This window comes from Tenrec ecaudatus, chromosome 8 (assembly GCF_050624435.1).
Source record: "Tenrec ecaudatus isolate mTenEca1 chromosome 8, mTenEca1.hap1, whole genome shotgun sequence".
In the NCBI taxonomy this organism is placed as follows: Eukaryota; Metazoa; Chordata; class Mammalia; order Afrosoricida; family Tenrecidae; genus Tenrec; species Tenrec ecaudatus.
This window is the reverse complement of record NC_134537.1, coordinates 131931004-131957284: the sequence shown is the minus strand read 5'-3', so window position 1 is coordinate 131957284 and position 26281 is coordinate 131931004. Positions and strand designations below refer to the sequence as shown.

Here is a 26281-nt window from a genome sequence, read left to right as displayed (position 1 = left end):
AATTATTGATAGAAACAATTATCAGGAAGTATGAAAATAGAGAGCTTGAGCCATTAAAATTTGATTTTTAAATGGGTTTAGGACATGCCTGCAAAGAAGGCTCTGCAAAACTAAGCCCCACCCAGTGTATGGAGTACTCAGGACATTTGAAGATAAAGAGACTTGCCTAGGGGGCTGTTGACAGATTAAACAAAAAAAAGGTGCTCTTTGGATTTTTAAATTTTGAACTAATGGGTTGTACCCAACTGGAAAAACCCTGGAACTATGAAGAAAACTCCTCTCTAGGACTGAACATTAAAGGAAGCCTGTGGGCAGACTGAAATGCATGTTAGGTGACCACCTGGATCTACTTGTTGAGTGGAAGTGAGAGAAACACAGCAATAAAGAGACAAGTTGAGTCTGGTCACTGACACCTGTGGACCTGGTTCACAGGGACTCGAGAAGAAAATGCGAGTGAGTTGACTGGTTTAAAGTTAATGACCTTGCACAAGTTAGGGGTGGGTAGGGTTGTTGGGAATTTATGATTGGGCCCATGGTCTAAAGGCAAGGCAGCCAATGGCACCCTTGTGATGCTAAGGGAGGCAGCCCACATTGAGTTGACCAGAAGCCAACCAGATGAAGAGAAGATTTTTGAGCTTGTGAACTGGTGCATATTGCTGCTGACTTTGTGGACATCCTGTCCTGATTTGACTTTGCTTATGGATGCAGACTCACAAGGTTCCAACTGGAATGAAGTTTCTTCACATCAAAGAATATGATTGTCTCCTCAGAGCACTGAGTCAATGCAAGTGGGAAGAATGGAAATAAGATACCTAAAATTGGGGGAATAAAGGCACGAAATGGGTGGTTTGCTAACTTTCATAGGTGGGGGTATATCATAGGATTAAAGGATTATGGTGCAGGTGTTATTTAACTGCGATTATTAGGCATAGAATATTGTTGTGTTGTTCACTTATAGGATATTATGTTTATATGAGGCTTTGGTACATTTTGCATTTTAGTTTTACCCTGTTAGGTGCAGATATGATTTTATTCTTTTGTTTAAATACCTACATGTAGATAAAGAATTTTTAAAAAAAAATGTCAAGTTGACAAGGAGTGCTCTGTGGCAGTTACATCATCTGTCAACTTGTGAAGGGGTAGATTCTAGCCTGTCAATCAGGTCACAGCTTGCTGACCTCCTGTGGAGGTGTGAAGGAAATAAATAGCTGACTGGAGGCCAGATACACATAGCTACTTGGCTTGTCTTCCTGCTGACAAGCCACATGAAGACCCCTTGAAGCTAGAGAAGCCACATGGAGACCCGCACCAGTGCTGAGATGCCTCCACCTCCCCTAGATCCACAAGCATTTCCAACCACTGGCCTGTGATCTTTCCTCCTATATTTGGTGTCATTGCATATACTGCATGAGTCTGAAGAAGAATTTATAGACAGGTAACGGACATGTGGACTACTATCAGATTTATGGACTTAAACTGGACTGGGCTGGGATGTTTTCTTAATGTATAATCCCTCATTGTTATAAAGTTCTCTCTTACACCCATGTAAGTGTCTATGAATTTGTTTCTCTAGTCAACCCAAAGTAAAACAGTAATTGGCTATCTTCACCTTTCCATCTTTCCATTTTTCTATCCTCACCACCAGCCAACCAAGGAGAATTTTTTCTCAGACCTCTGTCATCTGGAGCTGCTTCTTAGTGGTTAAAAAGACATTGTCCTTCTGACTGTCTGGCAACTCTGCCTTCTTCCTGATCCTACTGTGGGAAGGCAGGTCACATCACACAAGTTTAAAGGACACATTCATTCCCACAGTCAAACAGCAGTCATTGGGTCTGGTGATTCTCACTGCCCATGTGGGTTTGTTAATTTTATGAAACAATTTACAAAATTCTGATATCTGCTCTCAGTAAGTCAAAAAGTATTTTTACTAGGGTCCAATTTCATAAATGCATGGATTAAGTCCAAACAAAGCCTTCTTGAACATTTCTCTACAATCAGTGGATGACCGCAAAGTGGCCTGGTCAGTAATATACTTGTCCTCATCTATGTATGGTGCCTTTGAGACTACAGTCCAATCAAAGCAATGGCTTCGGAAGGGTTTTTGTGGGCCAATTAAATTTAAGGTAGAGTGGTCAGCTCAGAAGATTATGACGACAGTTTTTATTATTATTAAGTTTTATTCCAAAGATGTTATTGACATCTTGACAGATTTTCTCAAAAGGTTTGGAATATTCACAAGGGCTAACTAAGAAGACATTTAAAGAAAATTGAAGGCTGCATTGGTGAAAAAGGCTGGGAAAGCTGTATGGGAAATGTAGTTCGTTCCTTTCTTTTTTGTGTTTCCATCACACCAGTGTCCTGCTCACTCTTCAAGGACATGACGGGTGCCCTATAAGAATCTTGTTGGAAAATCTCACTTCATTCACACTGTACTTCAGATCTGGCCCCTTCAGACTTCTTTTTTTCCCACCCAGCTCAAAAAAGGTATTTTAAAGAAACACTTTGATTCACTCAAGAATTCATGGAAATTTTAATTCAAAGATTGCTTTATAAGTTTCAGAGGAGAAATACAGGGCTTTCTACTCCTGTCAAAAGTTATAGTCTCAGAAATCCACAGGGACAGTTCTGTCCTGTCTTCTTGGATCATGACAGTCAGCATGGACTCCAGGACAATGGGCTGGGTTTGGTTTGGTTTGATGGGTTTTGGTTTTGGTGACTATGGGCTGAACTTAATGATTTCATTGAAATGACAAGAATAAATATTACATGTTAGAGTGTCACTAGGGAAAAGGCTAGGTTGATCTCTCATCACATACTGTAGGACAGCAGTTCTCAACATGTGGTCATAGCTCCTATGGGAGTCAAAAACCCTTTCACAGGGGTTTCCTGATTCATAACAGTAGCAAAATGACAGTGATGCAGTAGCAACAAAAATAATTTTATGGTTGGGCGGGGGAGGGTCACCACCACAGGAGAGCCTGTCTGAAATGGTCACGGCATTAGGAAGGTTGAGAACCACTGCTTCAGGGGAAGTCAGCGGCCCCCCTGTGAGAACAGCTCTGGGGAAAGACCTAGGCGATGAGATGGGGAAGTTTCCTGCCCATTTCAACACAGGTGAGTTTGTGTTGTAGAAGTTGATATTCCGATGACTGAGAGGACCTTGGAAATGGATATGTAGATGACTGCAGCCTGGACAACTCTCGAGGGGCACTGAGTCAAAACCACCCAGCTAGAGCATTGCAGAACGCTCATTCACAGAAAGTTGGAAGTAACAAGTAGCCTATTCATTACGTTGTAGTTAAAGGTGAGTGTGAGGATGCACAGGGCTTTTGTTCAACAACAGCAGAGACTGTGACTGAAATTAAATTGGAGAGTGTGAGATTATTTCTTCAGTATTTCATAAAATGATCTAGTAATAAGGGATTGAGGCACACAGTCATCCAGAACTGCACCCAGATGACTTTGGGCCACTGATCTCTCACCAGATGAAGATTTAATACTTCTCAAACATACATAATTGATATATTAAAAATAAACTCTCTAGCATCTATATTTATATCTATCAATCTGTCATCTATCTTTCCACAGATACACTTACTTCAATTCACAGTGACGCTACACGGAACGTGCAAGGCAGGTTAGGTATAGAAAGCCAGCTCTTCCGTCTATGGAGTGTTGGTTGGGTTTGAACTCTCGACCTTTCACTTAAGAATGTTTACTCCACAAAGCCAGCAGGGATCCTGGATATAGCAATGTACATGGTAGCATCACAAAGTTTGTTGAAAAATTCCATTGTCTTCCAATTCTATTTTTTAAACAAACTTGTTGAACACCTGTATCTTCTTCAGGCTTAAATTTAGCACAATTATATGCTTTTAAAAACAAATGGATATTATTTTAAGGTGCCATAGTTCAATTTTCAAAAAGAAAGTAATTAATTCTCTATATTTGTACATATGATTTTGTATGCTTTGTGTGGGTTTGTTGATAAGTCTGCTTAAATTCATATAAAACACTACAAAGCAATTTAAAATAACACTCATTTGGAGCTATCTCATAATAAATCCATTGCATAGATTTTGGCAGATCATTCCACTTAGCTCTCTAAAAATGAAGATGTTTTTAAATATAAGCACTAGTAGATATTTGGCATGCAAAGGCATTTTTTCTCAGTACATGCTAAATATATTAAAGCTGCATGTTCTAACAAGCCTCTTCGCAGACCCTTCTCTCCAATCCACATCAGAAAGAGACTACACAAAAATAGACCCTGCCAGGCTCTCTGTGGCAATCTTGGAAGTAGGACGGAAGCAAAGGTCAGGTCAGGTCTGTAAATAGGGTTACAAAAAGACTTCTAAAAGTGCCTGGTAAAAGGGAATGAGAAGATTCCGCAATGTGTCCGTGATGCTCCCTAATATTGAGTAACTCAGGGAAAAAGGCGAAAATCTAAAGTTGAAAATAGGCTTGGAGGTTATCAATTTCGTCTGTTCCTTTCTACACAGTTCTGATTCATCGGGCCGGCTGGCTCCGCAGGCTCAGTTTGTGCCAGTGGCCAGTAACATTGGGATCCTGCAGGGCGAATGCAGCACAGGACACAGGGCTCTGGCAGCACTGCCAGGAGGCTGACCTGGGCCGGGGGCGGGGCCTGGGCGGGCGCTGGGCGGGGCCAGGCGGGCGGGAGATTTGAACTTCCTCTCACTGAGTCTAGGACCCACAGTTTCCTTTTCTGGGCCCAGCAAATGGTGGGTCCCAGTGCCGATTCCAGACATGGTGGAAGGACCAGGTTGTACTTTAAATGGAGAGAAAATTCGGGCGCAAGTGCTGCCGGGCCAGACGGTGACTGAAGTCCGGGGAAGCGCCCTGCGGAGCCTGCACGCCCAGGGGTTGGAAGCCCCTGGCGGGGAGGACTGTGCCCAGGTGAGGTGCCCCTGTTAACCTGCTGCGAAGCCGGTAGACACAAATGAAACCAAGGCTCCTCAGCTTTCCAGACTCTGAAGTGCCATCTCTCTGGTGTGGCCTAGGTGTTCAGCACCTCGCGTTTCCCAAAGAGGCTCTGGCTTCTTACAGAGAAGGCAGTCCCACTGCGCCTGCGTAGACCCAGTGCTGGGCTGAGCTGGCTTGGGCAGGGCGAGAAGCCACTTCAATTTGCCTAACTCGTTTATAACCCTGTGTAGGCTGCTGCAATTTCTACTGTTAATATTACCAGATCTTGACAACCGCTTAGCATGCGTTTTCCCCCTTTCTCACTGCCCTTTACATTTTAAAGAAGATCGCCTCTTAACATAAAATTCTAGCTTCTTGCTTGCTCAATAGTCTGCAATTGATAAGTATTTCACAGCTAATATATAATTCTGAAACTGAACATAGAAAATTTAGCTCGGACCTTCCCACTCAGCTTAATATTGCCATTTAATGAAAGGGTAGTGAGACCCAGTTCTGGTTCCCTTAAGCGAATTTATTTCTCTTTAAAATAAATTGCAGCACAGCTTCTTGCCACTCAGGCATTCACTGCAGATGGTGTGGTATTCATTTGGTAAGAACGCAGCACTTGTGCTATAACTATTCCGATAAAGCCATCTTGCTTTAAAAGCCCTTTAGATGGGCGGGTGATTGTATTTCATGGACACATGCAATATTGTACAGTACTTAATTTTTTACTCCAAAGCTTCTTCATAGCCTTTGGTCCTGGAAGAAAAGTAACCTGCTATGAAATTATCATATCCTTACAACTTGAAAAAAATGAGACTCTAAGTATAAAAAAATACTTCTTCAAACTTAGAAAACAAATGGGAGTAAGTTTTGCATCTCCTACCGATTACCCTTTTGTTTCATGCCCACAGGTTGTAGTAAGTAGTGTTTCTCAGAGTTGTCTCAGGACCCAACAGAGATAATCTTTGAAGAACATTAAGCTTATAGAAAATCATTTGGCAATATTTTTAATAATTAAGGTACCCAGGGAACACATGAGATGTAAAAACCAATACTTGCTCTTCATTATACTTTAATTGGGGAGCGATACATACATTCATAAAATAATAGCCTAAAGAAATATATGTACTCTGGGGGAAAGGTACATGGCATGCATAGTAAGAAATTTAAAGAAGGACAAAGATGATTTCTCTGGAAAGTGATCATTGAATTTAGTCCTGGAAAATGGGTAGGAGATATGCAGAATCTGGGCCAAAAGTTAGCAGCCAGAAAAGTAGCAAAAGAAGAGTGCTAAGCATATGGGAGAGGCTGAAAAAAAATCCAAATCAGAAGGAGGAAATTGTATCTCAGAGTTTAAATTGGTAACACCTGGTTGCAGAAGACTGTGGATGACGGTGGAGACCCAAAGTCCATCTGCAGAGTCCACACACGGATTAAGCTTTTCGTGCATCCCCTCTGCTCATAGTTGAGCGATGTGAATAGACTTGTTATCAGACAGAACGCTTTGTAAAGTCAATTATGACAGATGCTCTATAGGATTTTTTCAATAGCAGATTTTCAGAAGTAGATGACCAGGCATTTCTGCTTAAGGTGCCTCTCTCTCTGGACCCAAACCACCAGTGTTTAGTTTAACAGAGCTGTGAGTTATCCATTTGTGCCTCCCCCACCCCAAAGACTCTGACATGGGAGGGCAGGGTATTTGAAATAAGCCTAGTGGGGAGGGTCCAGCAGATGAAGAACAATGTAAACCAGTTCAGGGACTTTAGTGTTTATCCTAGAAATAATGGAGGTCTTTCGAGTGTGATGAGATCCATTTACTCTTTCAAATGAACACTTTACATGAAAAGACTGGGTGAAAGAGAGTCCAGGTTACTCTCTCACTTAGGGGACTGTCTCAATAATCTAAGTGGGGAGTCACTAGAGCTTGGGTTAGAGTTAGTGATGGAGATGAAGAGATGAAGAATCACTTTAGAAAGTGAAGGCACCAGGTCTTGGCAAGGACTTTGAGATGATTATATCTATAGCTATAATAAATTACATCTTTCAAAAATAATGTATGTTGTGATAAACTTTCTGCTAGCTCTGCTAGATAAATAAAACAAGGTTCCTAAGGTGAGTGTCCAACCTGATGTTTTAAAGAGCTTATCAAGATAGCAAGCATAATACTATATATACTCGAGGATAAGCATACCCGAATATCAGCCAAGGCACCTGATTTTACCACAAAAACTTCATTAAAAAATGTGCTGAAAAACTCGGCTTTACAATGCGTTCTGTCTGATACAATAATAGTTCTTTAAGACATCAGGTTGGACACTCACCTTAGGAACCTTGTTTTATTCATCTAGCAGAGCTAGCAAAAAGTTTATCACAACATACATTATGTTTCTTGGGCACTTAGGTTAAAAATAACACGAACAACAACAACAAAAGAGCACGGACATTTCTTTTCCGGTGTGTTGTGATTATCTGCTGACAAAGCATAAGGTGCGTCGGGAGTGCCTTTTGCAGGCATGATCTCCTGTAGCCCCAGGTTACAGTCCCCTCTGTCAAAGGGGCTGGTTTTGTTTTCCAGAGTGTAGGCATGTGATATGTAGTAGTCATTCTGTATTGGCTAGAGAAGTGAGACCTCTTATTTCTGCTACTGCCTTGGTTTTATTCCATACAGTCAGACCAAATTCTCTTAGACCTTCTGCTAATTTGCTTCTAGTAGCTTCACTCATGTTCAGTAATAAAGTGCTTCATTTATATTGGTCAGTTACTCACATCACTGGAAAAATACCCAAACTATATTCATATAGAAAGTCATACCCTTAACGTACTGTATATACTCGGGTGTAAGCCGAGTTTTTCAGCACATTTATTTTTTGAGGAATTTTTTAAACATTTTATTAGGGGCTCATAGAGCTCTTATCTCAATCCATACATATACATACATCAATTGTATAAAGCACATCTGTACATTCTTTGCCCTAATCATTTTCTTTTTTTTTTTTACATTTTATTAGAGGCACATTTTTAAATGAAGTTTTTGTGGTAAAATCAGGTGCCTTGGCTGATATTCGGGTAGGCTTATACTCGAGTATATATAGTATTATGCTTGCTATCTTGATAAGGAGAAGTATTAAAAATTATAGTAGGTCTTTGTGTTTTAGGATCAATAATATGGTTCGGTAGAAACTGGATTAGAAATAGCAATATGGAATTTCATAATCTCTGTAGCTGTCGGTGACATCCTGTATATTTTGCCATGACTTCATTTTCTGTACCTTTGGTCTGGTAAAACATGACCTTTTGTAAACATGAAGAGTCTTTTATATTTTAGAGGTAAGTAGGAGCTATGGGGAATTTCATTGAAACAGGGTAAATTGTTGTTTGATTGAGAGTTTAAGCCATGAGGTTGAGTTCAGCTCTAGGCATAAAAATTAAGGGCCTTCTCTCAAGGATTCCACCTTTCTCTGTTGTGTCTTGTACTTTAGTGATTCCTTTCAGGGTGGCCTGCAATGGTAGTCTGGAAGCATCTTGTTCTGGCCCCAGGCTGTATAAGCTGAGACCCAAATTCTCTATTCATCCTTTGGACCAGGTGAGTAGTAAGCCCTGAGCTTATACACTCTTGGCAGAAGGGAACCATCTGAGAACAAAAGTGCAGTCTTGGCCTAAAAATCAAGTTTAGAAAGCAGGAGTTGATAGGACAGTAGATCAAACATGAGAAGGAAGTGGGAGTACTGCTGTGAGATCATGGGAATTGCCATTATTATCACAAGAAAAAATGTGTGTGAATTGTTGAATGGAAAATCAATTTGTTTTGTAAGCTTTCATTCAAATGACAACAAGCGTTTAGAAACAAAGCACAATAACACAGTAGGTTGCCATAAGCTTCAGACAAGATCATTAGTGTACAGACAGATTCTGTTTCTTGGGCATGCATGCCAGAACCTTGAAGCTATTTAAACGTTTCTGCTCCTGGATTGAAATGATTGGTGCTTATATGACAGCATGAAAAAAACAAAGCAAAACAATACAGATAACAAAGCTTCATCTAGCTTACTTTAGACATATCGTCAGGAAAAAACCAATCCTGAGAAGAGGATAATGTGTACCCTTATTTTATTAAGTCCACGATTGTCACAAGAATGGGGCTAGCCCTCCTGTGGGCGGTAGAGGGCTGGACAGTGTCTTATTTGCTTGGAGTCCGAGCAGTAAGGACCTTCAGGAAAAACTGTCCAGTCAAAACAAAGAGCAACGATTCAACAACAGAAAAGGGGGCTTCCAAAGACGTATCCTTTTGAATCCCATGTTCCCTGAACTATGCAGTACTGTAAACGTGCTAACAAAATACAAAGGAGAGCTAGAAAAATGGAAACATTGATTTAGTATTAAAGTATTTCTTAAACTTCCATAATGACTGTCATTAGTATTATTATTAAAAGTCAAAAATCCCCATCTCAGTAGGAATCACTCAATTTGTCTGAGAAATCCATGTTGGTCCAGTTGAAAGTTCATAGAAGCCACCTTAATGTTTGCCTCCTTGTGACAACTGACATCTCCGTTCTGAAGGAAATCTAGCCACAGCTGATCCCAGCCTCTGCTAGTCATGGATGCACTATTATTTCTGAGAGTTTTGATCCACTATCTTGTCAGCATAAAATTATGCAACTGTGTAAGCACATTGCATAAAACTCTGCTGGAGCTTGTGGAACCTTATGGTAAGAAGCAATATCGGAATATAAATGAACGTGTTTGGTTAATGAGCTGTGAAGAGACAATCCTCCCATTTTAATTGCTGGGCGGAGTCAATATTTTCATGAAGTCAGTATGTAATCTGAATGTGAATTCAATCTCCTTTCATAAGATGGGATGTGAAACAGTTTATGTGCAAGCCTTTATTTCATTTGAAACATGGTCCCCTGACTGCCCCCTCACCTATTAGATTGATGCATGTATGTAATATGCCAGTCGCTTTTATTCACCTTCATAGAGCGCCACAGTGTCATAAGCAGAATCTAAACTTTTAAAAAAAGTTTAAATGAGTGGATAGGACAGGGGAAATACCGTATATACTCGAATATAAACCAGCCCAAGTATAAGCTGAGGTACCTAATTATTACCTGGGAAACCAGAAAATCTGATTGACTCGAGTATAAGCCTAGGGTGGAAAATGCAGAAGCTATTAGGGAGTTTCAATAATCAAAACAAATGAAAAGAAAATTACTAAAAATTGAGACATCAGTGGGGTAATGTATTTAAATATTTATTTTAAATAAAAGGACAAGTCATTTAAAATTAGTAAACCAGCACAGTAAGTGGAAAATAGGTTCAATCAAAAACAATAAGGTATCAACAGTGATACCTTAAGAGTAATATTCCCTGAGCTCAATCAGCAACCAAGCTAAAATGTAGAGTTAAAATCCTTCAAAACTGGATTCCTATCATCATCAGTATCCCAATGCAGAGCTTCAGCTGGTGTGAGGTCATCATAGACGCTGTCCTCACTGAGATCGCCGTCATCACCATCACTGCTGTCATTTTCACAGAAAGTGCAGTCTTCACTGCCATTCATAGCATTACTAATACTACATTTCTGGAAGGCACGTCACACCGTGTCTTCTGGAATGTCTTCCCATGCATCTCGAACCCACTTTGCTATGAACTCTATGCCAGGCTTTATGAGATTTCCTCCTTTTGTTAGTCGGGCTTGACCAGATGACTTCCATTCATGATGCCACATCCTTCGCACACGGTCTTTAAAAGGCTTATTCAAAGATACATCCAGAGGCTGCAGTATAGATGTAAGCCCACCTGGAATAACGGCTAAAGTAACTTTACTAGATTTTGCCAATTTTTTTTCTGTCATCCGATAGGTGGGCTCTGAACATATCCCAAAAAAGTAATGATGACTTTTTCTTTAAGGCTGCTCCTGGTCGTCAGTTCCAAATTTCTTCCAGCCATTTTTTGTTCTGTCTTCATCCATCCAGCCTTTAACATGTGCACACACAGTAACTCTTGGTGGGAAATTAATCTTTTTAGGCAAGGTCTTTCTTTTAAAAATAATGACAGGACACAGCTTAGTTACATTAGCCAAACATGATAGAGCAACGGTAAAGTGTTGGTTTTTTTTTCATTTCCTGTGGTTTTGAGAAAAATTTTTTCCTCCTAAACTTGCCACAGTTCTGTTGCTTGGAAGATCAAAAGTCAAGGCAATTTCATCCATATTCCCAATATCTGCCAGGTCATAATTATAAATCCTTCTTTGTTTTATAATAAATTACTGGAATGACATACGGTAATTTTTTCTTCAAGGTCTTGTGGCAATTTCTGGGAAATCTTTGTTCTTTGTCTCAAACATAGGCCACACCTATTCATGAAGCGGGTACACCATCCTGCTGATGCAGCAAATTTTTCAATGCCTGGTGTTTTATATTTGTCATCCTTAGCCATTTGTAGAGCACATATATGGATTCCCGTGCATGTTACACAGTAACCATTTTGATGACGCTCCATAACCCATTTATGCAATTCACTCTCTAGAGCCCCATAAAAAGACGTTAAACCACGATGAGCTTTTTTAGCTTTTGGACTCTGTTCCAAGTCAGCCTTCATTTTCTGCTACTCCCTCACTTGCTTTTCATCAACACAGAATTCCCCATTTGGCATACTGTTATTACTCTTTTCTGCTCTTGACACAACCTTCATTTTGAAACCAACCTCATATGACTGGCATTTTTGTTTTGGTTCAAGAGTATCCATTTCTAATAGGATAAAAAAAAAACAACAACCAAACGGGGCTTTGAATGAACAGTGGAGAAATGGTAATCACCTACGAGATAATGGGCGCTCGTCCCGCTACCTGGGGTTGGGGACAGCGATATGTTACACCTCGCTAGGGTACCACTGACCTGTGTATAAGACCGTAGGTTGATGGTGCAGAATTATTTAGGATTTACCAACAATGTATCTGTGGGATTTGTCATTGTTACTTTGTGTGCATGGTTAGTTTATATTTGTTACAAGGAAAGTCTTAAATCAAAAGAATATATGAGCCACACGGTGAAAGTTACCATTCTAACTTTCTCCTTTTAAAAAGGAATGCTCAAGAGAAGTCATAGCTGTTTTATTGCCATCATTTGAAGAAATTAATGATCCACAACCATTCCTTTTTCTGGGAAATGAAGTTCATTTTTTGAAAATGAACATTTGATAAACCACTAATTACATAAGTTGAACCTGCTTACACTCAAATTGAAGATGATTTTACCTCAATGACTCAAGATCACTGTCATCAGCACCCAGCATTCTGCAGCATCATTGAACAGGCAGTAACAGAGATAACTAGTCCACCTTACTCTTACTTAGTGTAGAGAAAATGCAGAGAGGCGATTCGTCACCACCATTACTGTTTTTCACCCAACACAGAAGGATTCAGTGTTCTGTAGAGAAAATAACACTTGATCATCTTGACTTTGAAGGCTAGCTCTTTGTTATTTCCTCATCTGGAGTTGCTTATACTCTCGTTTGAGTTTATTTAGTCAGGCTTAAATTAGAGAACATTAAAAAACAAAACAAAAATGTCTTAGTTTAGTGCCTAACAAAGTCTACACATCCCAGGGCTTGTTTATTTCTTTTCCCGAGATCAGGGTTTTCTTAGCAGACCGATTTATCTGACAATCGCCCTCTTCCCTTAAGAAGGCTTTGTGATCACCTGGTGCCCTCACAAAACGTAACAGAACATTTCTTCTCTCGGACAGCCTTGCTGGTTCTACGCTGTCAAACTTGTAGCATACCTTCCGATGCGTGTGCCTGATGGCCTCTATTTGGATGCCTAGAGATCATTTTAAAATGAGGTTCTTTACTGTTTTCTTGACGGTTTAGATTGGTAGAGAAATAACTTCTGATTACGAAAAATGCTGCATTCAGAGGGAACGCCATGTGAAAAATGAGAAGGAGATAATATACAAGTAAATATGGTATTTTTTTTCAACTGGGGTTGAGACATTTATCTATGGAAGTCCTACTCTGCTCTGAAAAGTTCATCTTTCTTGTTCACCCATGGATAAGCAGGATAAATGGTAATCAGTACCATAAATCATGTGCTGTCTCTGAAAATATATGTTGTTTTGAAGATTTTATATTATTAAGTCACTTGAAAACGGGAAGGTGAACCTTTCTCAATCATACTTAAATGTGTGGCAAAGGAGATTTTTGTTTCTATTTCAGGGGGCACAGAAAGGATGAAATGTTCAAATAATACAGCACCGGGTCTGTAAGGGTCAACACGGGAAAGTCAAGTGTATATTGGGCAATTGTGTATAGTTATAGCAAAGATAATAAGCCTGTGGAAATGAATGTTTGAATTTGCCTGGGCAGCGAAAGCTTATGGCAAAAGGTCCCAGATTCTACAGGAGAACAAGTGACAGTCACGTCACTCTTCGGTTTCTTTTTACAGCTGTACTGAGTTCTGTACAATAGCTCTTAAAATAAGTGGAACAAGCCTTCTCTGATGTACCAAATTTCCCCTAAGCTTTTTAAAAAAGATAAAAATTTATGCAAATGTTTGAGATGGCCAGTCACCAATTTAAGATATGTTTTCCTCTGTGTATTACCCAGAGCTGATTCATCTAGGAATGATAGTGGGCTGGGACACAGGTGTTGTGGGTCAAGCACTAGATGACTACATGAAACATCTCTCAGCATTGTTCCCTTTGGGTCCACTGGAGGTACTGGAGTAGATGTATGTAAAGCAAGTGTTTCAATGCTAAATCAATTTCTCCAACTAAAACAAGGGCACTCAGGGCTGATTGTTGAAAATACAGCAAATCTTCCTAAACTAGATTCCTTTTACTTTATGGTAGTCATATTTAAATCTCTCTCCCATTCGGAAAATACGAGAGAGCTTCAAACCTTTGTTTGAGATTGTTGTTTGTCACTGAAAACTCCAAGTTCATTTTGATTTTACTTTTCCTCCTCTTTTCTTTTTTTTAATCCATTCAAACCACTATTTAAATTTGAGAGACAAGGAATCTGGAGGGATTTTTTTTTCTCTAGAAAGAAGCACACTATCTACATTTCCACAGGCCATCGCAAGCCATGAAACCTCCTTTCCCTAACCTTTGAAGCTTTTCTAATGACATCGAGAACAAGGGAACGAGGGGCTAACAATATCTAGAGGAAGTGAAAGACATGGTAACGCTTTCTGTCCAAAACGCTCAGGAAGGGTCACGGAAGCCGGGGGTAGGAAGCTAGTGAGCCAGGTACAGTTCTAGGGTGGAGGAAAAGGGATCTGAGGGATCCCACAAACTGAACTTCATTCTCTTTCTTCTCTGTGCTCTCTGGGATCTTGGTGAAATTCAGTAGTCACTGTCTCCAAGACATAGTGATTCCGTGTGGTGAGTGCTATGCCAAGACTTGTGAAAGAGATGGTACTAGTTTGGGAGGTAGATTATTAGGCTGGGAAAAGGAGTACCTGAGTCTCCTGCATGATGCCAATGACGAACTCACACAATCATTCTGGAAAATAAATGACCACAGATTAGCGAATTTTCCCCTATTAATGGCATTAAGAGCAATGGCGAGTTTGTTTTTTCCATTTTGGAAAAGAAAGGCTGACCGATGGAGTGGAGGTTATGGGTTTGAATTCACACTGAAGCGCCTTTGAAAAAAAAGGCCTGGTGATTCACTTTAGGAAAAGCAGCTATTGAAAGAACTCTTGAGCACAAGTCGACTCTACCACACAGGGGCTCTTTGTTAATATGTGATGTGGTAGTTACATGATTTCATGTCAACTGGAGGATAGGAGTGTAGGGATGGTAGTCACAGCCTAATGGTGCCTACATGTGGGTGCAGCCTTCTCACAACAAGGGCCCAGGGAGCCCCCCACCCAACCTCCCTTTCTCTACCTTGACCTTCCTGCTTGTGGACCTGGGATGATGCCTGAGCCCAGCCCTGTTTTCTACCGACTTTGTATCCACAGGACGTTGTACCCACCAGCTTGTGAGAGTCCTGCATTCTGCCTCATTGCATGTGACACTGTGAATCTGAAGAGGAACTTGAATATTATTTGGCTAGGCCGTTTTCTTGATGTTTAATTTCTTCTTGCTATAAAGCTCTTTCTTACCCATAGATGAATCTTACTGTATTTGTTTCTCTAGTCAACCTGGCCTGACACACGTGAGAAAGGAAGAGGTTATACCAATATTTCACTTAAAGCTCCAAGTACCTGCTCAAGTATAAAAATCGCAACAATTCTTATCTGTGTTCAAGTCAACATTCCCTAACCTGTACAGTTGGAACAGTTTCAATCAGTATTTCTTCCACAAGAGAATATTTCTCTAACTTTGATAGTTCTAGCTGGGACAATTCTCCTGATATCCATGCCATCATATTCATATTCCTCAGATCATAAACATCGTTGTACACAGTATATACTCGCATATAAGCTGAGTTTTTCAGCACATTTTTAATACAATTTTTGTTGCTAAAATAAGGTGCCTTGGCTGATATTCAGGTCAGTTTATACTCGAGTATATATGGTATTTTTATAGACTGTCATTTGATAACAATTTCAACTTACTGTCTTTTAATGTATATTGTCTGCTGTTTTTAATTACGGAGAAGAGGGACACATCAGAAAAATTAGTAAGCCAGGTGTTACACATTTAAGGATTTGTTTTGTGGTGCTCTTATAGGCCCTATCAGGCAGGACAACATATTTCACTTTTCATTGATAGCTGTGTAAAGAGATCTAATGCTCTCATGCATTTTAAGTATATTGACCTTTGTATTTTGTATTCACCATCTTACACACAAGAGGATTTATTTACAAGAGCACATTTCTCAACTTTATCTTGTTAATAAGTAGCCCAGCAACCATCAACTTTGGAAAGGCTTTCCCTGCCTAAATAGTGAAATTTTCAATAATTTTTCATCATTGACATTAGATTTGAGGGCATATATTTTATACTCCAGTGCAAGCTTTGTAGCCTCTTTAGTCTACTTCTGGACATTACATCTTCTTAAACATCTAATGTTGGCTATAGAGAATATTTCAAGTATGCTTCCCATAAACAATTATATATGTGTGTTAATCTGGGTAGACTAGAGAAACAAATTCATAGATACTCATATGTGTTTAAGAAAGAGGTTTGTATACAAGAGCAATTGAATGTTGAGAAAATGCCCCAACCAAATCCAGATCAAGCACTTAACTTCAATATTAGCCCATATGTCTGATACTAATCCATAAAATCCTCTTCAGACTCACAAAATACATGCAATGATGCCAAATGCAGGAGGATCACAGGCCAGTGGTTTGGAAGTCTTGTGGATCCAGTGGCATTGTAAGCTTCCCAGCACTGGCAGGGGTTTCCACATGGCTTCTCTACCTCCAGAGATGTGGTTGCTTCAGGGTAAGTTCATGTGGCTTCTCCAGCTCCCAAGGCATAGCACCATGTGTCTTGTCAGTAGAGAATCTCCAAGGAAGAGAGGGAGGGAGGGAGAGAGAGAGAGAGACAGACAGACAGACTGACTGTCTCCTGCCTCCCGCCTCCCATGAGGAAATCCAGGAATTCTCAGAAGGTCATGCCCACACATAGGCCTCACTGGCTATGATCTGATTGACAGACTAGAGTCCACCCTTTCACTCTTAATCCTATCAGGTGCCAAATTGACACCAGATTATGTAATTACCACAATATGGAACCACATTCCTCACAGGGTAGGATTCTTATGATTTTGAGACATCTTATAAGCGCATTTAGTCCATAGTTAGGAACTCTGAAGAGAAAGCTAGGATAAAGATCAGAGTCAGATAAATTTTGGAACTCTTTCTAATACACCTTAGTAAGCATCCTGAACATTTTAATAAAAGGGGAATGAGAAAGCCAGGGTTTTCATTCTATAGCTTTAGAAGTCATTTATATACTGATCACTACACAAATGTAACCCAGACCTCTTTTTTGGACCCCAGGCTCATATATCCACCTGCCTACTCAAGCTTTTCAGGTGCATGTCTAACAGGTAACTCAACCATAACAGGTCTACAGTAGAACCCATCTCTTCCTCATCTTGTTGAGTGACACGTCTATCTTCCCATCTGTTCATACCCCAGAGATCATCTTGGATCCTCTCTTTCTCACTCACCCCCCCCACAGGGACTACATCAGTTACACCTCGTCAAAATATGTTCTTTCACTGACCCCACTGCTACCGTTTGATACAAGCCTCTTTCATCTCTGGATTGGAGTATTGTAGTATTGTTGCGTTAAGTAACTTCCCAATCCTTGTTTAGTCAGTACGTTACCCAACAGTTTTCTATCAACCATTTTAACAATAATGTAGATCAGGTTTTTTCCAAGATGATTCATACATTGAATCATGTGGATCATTATTTGTCAGAGACAAAAGAAAGCTGAAAGAGTGGGCCTTGTGGGCCACATGACTTCTCTCACCTGTCATCTTTCTCCTACTTTTGCCTCTGGCTTGCCGCACTCCAGCCGTGTGGGCCTGCCCGCGAGCACACAGCACCTTTGCACTGCCATTCCCTGCACCTGCTTCCTGGCTCAGATGTCATTTTCCTGATGAGGTTATGATTGACCTTTTAAAAGATCCAATCTACTGCTCTGTTCCCCGGTGCTGGATTTCTATGTTTGCACCACAGTCCCTTTGCAAAATGTTCAACCTATTGTGTGATCATGTCTATTGCTACCCCTCCTCCCTGGCTGGAAGGCCAGCTCCATGGGAGCACAGCATGCATTTGAGATCGTTTATTTAGGCGTGCCCAGCAGGGAGAGGGAGACCTGGCACACAATCGAAGAGCGAGAAACTTTGCTCAAATGAACGAATCTAACAGGTCCACTTTGAGTGAAGAATAAAGAGAGGTGTCTTTCTAGACACCTTTCTAGACCACCTTTGTTGTCAGAAGATGCCGAAGTAGTAGACAAAGCCAAGTGAGCAACATGAATTATTATAGCTGCTAGCTATTAGAATTTTAACTAAATGGTGTGAGTTCCTGTTAAAGCTGTTAATTTGACACTGTGAGCAGACTTCACATGAGACAACTGGGACTCATTTACTGTTTTATTAGGTGTTGTGACAGCACCGTATACTTCAAGGTTACCTTGTCAGTTTCTTTGCCAAGAGCCATTATAAACCATGATAAAGTCAGATGCAAGAAATAGAAAGCATGTCTGGACAGGGAAGAGGCAAGTATGAAGTGAGTGAAACCCAAACGTGGTTACCCATTGTGAGAAATAGGGATGAGGGATATTAGATTTATGGTAGTGCAGAAAAAAAGGGATGTAGGAGTGGACAGGGGAAAAAAAAGTGAACCAGATATTTAATAGATATTGAATCTGAGATTTAACTTGCTGTTATGAAGGCATTCAAGGAGATTACAGCATGGAGGGGGACTCCTCAGCACTGCCACTGGGTCACTCCCAGCTCACAGTTGAGAGGTCAACTCTGAGACACCGAACGGAGATAGGATTGAGACAAAGAAGGTGAGGTTAAGAGTGGCTTTATTAGGGTGGGGAAAGAGCTCCCAGGAGGGAAGGGAGGGCAGAGAAAGGGACCGGAGCATCTTGAGCTCCTGGGAGGTTCCGAGACCCATTCAGTAAGGTCAGGGAAATCGCAGCTGGTCGGTGAGGCAGTGGGAGATATCTAGGGCTCGGGCTAGGGAGACATTGACAACAAGAAGGGAGATTTGTTGCTTGCAGCTGCAGGACCTTAAGTCAGGATGCGATCCGTGGGAAGTGCCTTTGTCGCTTACCAACCTACTCCCTGAAGTGCTGGGACGGGGACTGTACAACCTTGGTCTGCAGAGATAAGCTCCTTGGAAGGTTGGGGCAGAAGATGTAGACTTCAGTCCGTCATTTATCCTCCTGAGAGGCTGGAAATGGGGTCTTGAAGTTCTATCTTCCTAAAGGAGCCAGAAAGGAGAAAGGGGCTGCCTAGTCCAGACCCGGCCCAACCAATAGTGACCCAATAAGATAAAGTAGAACCATTCTTTAGACTTTCAGAGGTAGTAAATCTTTATGGGGACAGATGAAGTTTTGCCCTTCCAGAGCGCAGCACAATCTTTAGCCTACTGCCCCACCAGTCCTTCCTGGGACCGTAGTAGGAGCCAATACCCTGCTAAACAAGTAGTAGAGGAGGCTACAGCGATGTAGCTTTCTGTATGAATGGGGACAAAATCTGTCCCCTGGCCTTTGCAGGAAGTACTAACGGAAGCTAGGCTGGGTGTGGGGATGGGGTGAGGGTTGGGGAGTGAGATTTCTTAACAGGGCTCTTCTAGCTATGTTTCTGTAACTCGCACCAAATGACTAGGGCTGGGACTGTGGAAATGGGGCTGAACAGTAAAAAATAGTGATGTGGGAGCTGACAGAACATATTTTAAAAGAGGGGATTGGACTGTTTGGTTGCAGCCCCTGTAAGGATAAGCCATCTTGCCTGGAAGAGAGAGAAATCCCAAGGCCATTGAAGAATAGCCACCAACATAGAGGGTTCAAGACTGTCTTGTCTGCTGTCTGACCTGGCAGAGGCCAAGACCAGAGACACCAGAGCCCTGGTAAAGAGACCCTGAGACAAAACAGGGGCAGACCCTGAGACAAAACAGTGAGGCAAAGCAGTGGGCTGGCTTCATGGTCCATGGAGGCATAGCCCAAGAACCACACGATGGAAAGTCTGAATTCAATATTGTCTGAGGGTGTTGCTGTGAATCCATGTTTGTAGCTTTAATGTCTTCTACTTCTGGCTTGATTCACGGTTAGATTCCCAAACAAGCCCCCTGAACCATGACTTCTTTGTGACCATTGCAATGAAATACCGAACCCAGCATAGAAGCATAGAAGTAGAGTGCTGTGGGTGGAATGGTTGATGTCAGAATAAGTAAAGAAGGATATAGGTGGGGGAGACAATTTTGACCTCTGCCTCATTGCACTAGGGAAGCTAGAGGAGGCCAGATATACCCCTCCCTCCATACTTTTTACTGAAGGGCAACTACATTTACTCTTAGGTGCCTTAGAAACAGTCTAAGTTCATTATGACTCCACGCGATAAAACAAAACTGGCCCATGAGGTTTTCTTTCTTTCTTTTTTAAAAAAATACTTTTATTGAGGGATTTTACATCTCTTATAACAATCCATACGTTACTCCAGTGTGTCACGCACATTTGCACATATGCCGCCATCATCATTTTCAAAGCATTTCCTTGCCACTTGAGCCCCTAATATCAGCTCCCCATTTCTTCCCCCCACTCTCCCTCATAAACCCTTGAAAAGTTATAGATTATTTTATCCATATTTTACATCATCCTCGGTCACTCCTCACCCACTTTTCTATTATCTGTCCCCTTGGGAGGAGGTTCTAGGTTTATCCCTGTGATCAGTTCCCCCTTTCTCCCCTAACCCTCCCCTATTCCTCCTGGTATCTCTACTCTCCTTATTGGCCCTGAGGGGTTTATCTATCCTGGATTCCCTGTGTTGCAGACTCTTATCTGTAGCAGTGTATATATTCTGGTCTAATCTGATGTGTAAGGTAGAATTGAGGTCATGATAGTGGGGTGAAGGAAGCACCAAAGAACTAGAGGAAAGTTGTGTGTTTCATCGGTGCTATACTGCACCCTGACTGGCTCATCTCTTCCCTGTGACACTCTGTGAGGGGATGTCAAATTGTCTACAGATAGGCATTGGGTCTCCACTCCATGCCACGCCCCCATTCACCTTGGGTATGGTTTTATTCTGGGTTTTAGATGCCTTATATCTGATCCCATGGACACCTCATGATCACACAGACTGGTGTGCTTCTTCCATGAGGGCTTTGTTGCGTTTCAGCTAGATGGCTGCTTGTTTATCTTCAAGCCTTTAAGACCCCAGATGCTATATCTTTTGATAGTCAAGCACTATCAGCTTTCTTCATCACATTTGCTTATGCACCCATTTTGTCTTCAGTGATCGTGTTGGAAAGGTGAGCATCACAGAATGCCAGATTGTTAGAACAAAGTGTTCTTGTGTTAAGGGAGTACTTGAGTCAAGGCCCAATGTCCATCTGCAACCTTAATTCTTAACATATAGATATGAGTTTATAGTGCTATTCCTCTCTCATTGTATATATATATACATACACACACATATATATATATACATATGTACATATGTACATGTCTGTGTTTAGGCCTCTATAAATGTCTTTGCCTCCTGGTTCTTTGCTCTATTTCCCATGAGGTTTTCTTGGATGTAATCTTCAGGAGTCAACCTTTAGGTAGTTCTCGCCTAGATCCACCAGGTGGGTTCCATAGGCCAACCTTTCCCTTAGCAATCCAGCATCTCTATTGTGCTGCCAGGCTCCTCTGGCACTTTGCATGAGGCTTAGAAAGCTAATTGTCAGTAAAGACTATTAACATTAGAGTGATAGGGAAACAATACTCTGGCTAATTAATTTCAAAATTAGGGTTACAAATGTTAGACCCTTTGTTCAGAGATTCCAAAACCCTAAGGCATGAACAATTTTGAGGCAAAGTTCACTCATAATAAAGAAGCCATGTGCCTTGGTTGCCCTCATCAGAAAAGAACCCCGACTAGTTTGTGAAACTCTTTGCCTGCCAATTGGTTGCTACTAGAAACCTATATTGAAATCTATTACTTGAATGTACACTTGGCTTGAATTATATATGAGTGGACTTTAGAAAGCTTGTAGAACAATTCCATAATCCTTCTATTCCAGTTTTCCACAAACCTTTGGAAGTCCTTTTATATAAATGGTTTAAAGTCTTGTTTGGTGGGAAAGCATCAGGACCCTTGGCACATCCTGAGTTGGCGCTCTAATGAATTCATTTCCTCCAAGCAAGACAAATGTAAAAGTGTGTTCTCCCCTCACTGCGTACCCACGCTTGCCTGGCCAATGTTGGAAAATCATTCCAGGAATGAGAGATCATCCAAGATCTAGAAGAGAAGCCCCAAACAGATGTGCCTTGGGGTTATGACGGGGTGGGTGGGGAAAGAAGGGGCACATGACAATGAGCACAAAAATGAAGACAATGTTCTCCAGTTGATTGTGCTGATCGTCGTACATCTCTTACGTGCATTTAAATCATTGAATTACATGCGAATGACATGGCAATGAAACTTTTTTTTAAGCAGATGTTCTAACGACCTGGCGGTGTGTGCATTTCTAGTTCCTATGGGTTCTCTTTGAGATTTGGGCAGAACCGGAGGCTTTTAATTACTCCCGTGCAATTCCGCTGCCATTTGAAGCCAATGATTGATTCTCCTGAGGTGATTGTGCAAGGGAGGTATGTAAAGTCAGTGACCCGATCTTCAGGCAGCTGGAGGTTTCTGGCATTGGCTCAGCACTGACCGCGCTCAGTGGAAGCGTAGTCATTGGTCTCAGTGTCCACCTCCAGCGCCACCCCCAACGTGCTGTTACCTCCCTAGGACAGACAAAGCCTTTGAAATAGATAGTACCGTTGTATTTAAGAAGAGCTCATTAGTAGAACAGACCAGAAATGTTGTTATAAACATTTATAACAACATACTTAAAACAAACAAAGGTCTGACTTGCTCCTAGGCTCTATGTCTAATTATCCCTTTGACAGCCATCCTTCCACCAAGAGCTTTTTTCTTCTAGGACCTTATCGGGATCCTTAGGTCTATTTGAAAAAAAATTTTTTAAGTTAGAGATATGTGAGAATATGATATTAGAATGCGTTCTTAATTTTATATAATAGTTACAACTCTGTTATAGATATAGATTTTTAATTGAATTTTACTGCAAATTCCATTGTTTATAAAACAGGCAGTGGATAGAAAATAACAATTTAAGAAGCATCAGCAGCACACGTGCTTCCTGACTTCAGAAGAACTTCCCTGCTATTGGAACTCACCAAAGAACTTCTATTTCATGTTTATAATTTCCTTGATTTTCTTTATAGTGTTCACCTCATGTATTTTAACCCTAAAAGTAAGTATTTTGTTTGATTTTGTACAGCAGATGGTAAAAAGGAATAAAGGGCTTATTTTTTGTTATTGTTGAGTGAGGTATGGAGGGGGGCACATGTCTATTAGATTCTCTCACTCAGATGGACCAGATTTTCTCTCTGGCCCTGCCATAAGCTGTCAGTCCATGATATGCCCACCTCTTAGCGTTATCTCCTACTTTTACCTTATTGTTGCCTCTTATTAAACTCAGCAACCCTCTGAAGGAGAGAGACGAGGCTGTCTGCTCCTGTAAAGATTTATAGCCCCAGAAACCCTATAATGGGTTGCTATGAGTTAGAATCAACTTTATGGCCATGGATATTAGTGCTTACTTGCTTACACCTTTATCCATGCACTTGCAAATATTTATCTTTTATATTTTATCTATCATTTTAGCTGTTGTTATCTGAATGGCTATCTCTCTAGTTATGGAATGCCTTATATTCTATTTTGCAATTTAAAAACATTCATATAGTTCCCTGTTCTCTTTCTATGTGTGTATAGGCATATGGTCCTGGAAGAAATTAATTTTGATTGCCTGCCAGTTACATTTTGCACTTCATTTGTTTTTTTTCTTTTGGCATCTCTCTTTTTGAATGACTGAATAGTAATTTGGCAAATTGTATGTAAACAACTGATTACGTTATTTGACTTGTTGGAGATTGTTCTTCTCATGGGCATGCACTGGTAATGAAGTAATATAAATACATTTAAGAATTAACTTGTAGGACCTGTAGAGTTTGTGTGTGTGTTTACGTGTATGTATGTATTTTCTACTAGGCTGCTGCTGCACAGCATAATAAAGATTGCAGCCAGAATGCCTTGCAACTGTTTAATGGATGTGCCTACAGTGGTGTGGAAACTTTGGGGAAAGAGCTCTTTATGTACTTCGGGCCAAAAGCTTTACGGTAAGATAAACTTGCTCACTACATCTTGTCTCTCTGTGTTTAAGGATGTGTTGAAGGCTTTTCTTACAGTTTGCAGGGTGTCACAGTCAATCATGTGGAACAATTCTATTGTGGAAAGCAATAAGCAGAAGAAGAATAAATTGTGATGTCATCATTACTTAGAGTACTGGTCCATTTATTACCTGTAAAGAAAACAATGATTGGCTAGTAGGGCTTCCCACCAGCAACGGATCTCTCTTTTGCTATTCCTCCAGCTCCCTGCTCTGCGATTCTCTTGTCGAGTTTCCATCAAAGGTTTATTGCATCCAGCGACATCACTAGTTTATTTTTGTGACAGCTCTTTGTTTGACTTAAGTGTATCACTCGAGTTTTATATATTCACTCTCTTCTTTTCTCTGGGACATGAATGGAATCTGAAAACTTATTTATAAAAAAAAAATCCAAAAACTTTCCACGGGAAAACATGTCTTCCATTGTTTCACAGTTCTTGTGGAAATTCCTGGGAGAGCAATCTACTACTTAAGGTTAAAATGGGTGTTAAAACTTACGTAATTTCCAGGGCTTGGTCAACCACCTGTTTAATTTTTTCAGGAAAATGGATTTGTGCGTTTATCAGATCGCAGACGGTCTTTTCTGAGTTTAGCCTATTCTAGGACAGACTTTAAAGATTAGTGCTGTTTCTCAGGATCTTTTTTCTCTCTCAGTGTTTCTTTAGGATATTAAACACTTATCACTCACCTGAAACTTAAGTCTTATTAATTCACCCTCTTCTTCTAACTGACGGTGAGTAGCCACAACGAGCTAAAATGACAACATGATTGTTATTTATTGCATTTCATCCACCGTGTAGTTGGGACATGTCAGGGTTTGTGTAATTGCTTTTCCTTGAAGTGCTCGCTCCTTGCTGTCAGCAGCGGCTGACCTTGGACAACATTGTCACCCCGTGGTTTTCCCGACTCTGGAATTGATAGTATCAGCATATGCCTGCTGTTCCTGCAGTAATGATGAATGACAGGTTACATTATGACTGTAGTCTATTGATGTCACTGAAAACGCCTTGTGCTGAACAGAGTAGTACACAATGCTGTCTAATGTAAGATGGCTGGAATCATTGACATGTTATTGATCCTCTGGTGTGGGGTGCAGATTTATGTCTGTAGGATGAGAGGGTGGTGTGCATCAAGTGCTCTTCACCAGGCGAATAAGGAGGAATCATTTCTCAGTGCAAGGCTGTCAGTAAGTGTTCCATGAAGATTTAAACAAGGACAATCTTATTCTTCAAACTAAGCAAACGAGGGCGATCCCTGGAGAGCAGATCTCACTGTGTATGGGTGGGCGGGAGTGATGAGCAGTGGCCTGCTCCCCTTCGTAACTCTGTCTGGTCTGTGAATCTGATCTGAACCGTATCAAATCAACTGTGTCCCTTGTCACAATTTAACATACTGGTAAGCTTTGAAAGTGCTCCAGCCATCTCTGCTTCTTAGGATAATGGATGGCCCTGTCAACACAATGAGATCCAGCATGAGCCTGCAGGGCAGGAAGCAGGGGATAGAAAAGTGGAGTGTTCATTTCTGACCTGCTTTCTATCCAACAGCCTGGTCTGCACTTTAGAGAACAAATATCAGGACATATGCTTAATGATAGTGTATAGTTTCGCCTTAATGCCCAGAAATCCACAGGATTTTAGTTATAAAGCATGTGAATCTCACAGGACAAGCAATGAATGTAGCTGGGATTCATCTGATTCTGAAAGTAAAATGCAGATGTATCCTTCTGAGAGAATCTGCCATCGAAGAACCCAAATTTCAGAAAGGTATGAATCAGACAGGGGCTATTTCAATTCTGAAAGGATTTAGCCATGAAATAGTGTCATACCCACCACTGCCACAGAGTCGATTCTGACTCAGAGCAAGCTGATGGGTTTTCAAGACTTCAAGTCTTCCTGGAAGCAGAGGCCTCATTTTTCTCCCACACAGCGGCTGGTGGGTTCAAACTACAAACCTTGCAGTTAATCATCCATAACTTACCCCACCACACCATTAGGATTCCTTGTTAGTACATTAAACATTATTTGATATGCATTTACTTAGAAATACAGCTTTTGGTGTTATATGTGATTGATTTCTATACTACTTCTAAACACTCATATGATATTTATAAAACAAAACAAAAATATTGACAATGCTTTATTTCTTACTTTTTCTAAAGTGAAAAGCTACGAATAACTATTTCCAATCTGAAATTTATATGATTCTGATTGTTGGTAATTTTTGTAACATGGGGAAGAGAAATAGTTTGGGGCTTTACCATTTGAGATTCTGTATACATGAACAAATGTTTACTGTATTGGAGTTTAAGTAATATGAACTGTTAAACAAATATGATGAGGGAGAAATAATTTTTCGTGTGCTAAAACATTTTTCTGGAATCCATCATTATTATTTTAAAAGAATCTTATGGCCTAAAGCGTTTGAATA

At 40.7% G+C, this 26281-nt stretch overlaps 1 protein-coding gene across 1 annotated transcript in view; it reads left to right on the top strand.

The window, feature by feature from the left end:
• Positions 1-4702: 4702 nt before the first annotated feature.
• The window catches only part of NEIL3 (nei like DNA glycosylase 3), a 57674-nt gene continuing 36095 nt past the window's right edge, over positions 4703-26281 (top strand). The window contains exons 1-2 of the mRNA XM_075555780.1: positions 4703-4917; positions 23677-23804. Coding sequence (XP_075411895.1) covers positions 4768-4917; positions 23677-23804 — 278 coding nt within the window. The 5' untranslated portion in view covers positions 4703-4767. The remainder of the gene's footprint in view (positions 4918-23676; positions 23805-26281) is intronic.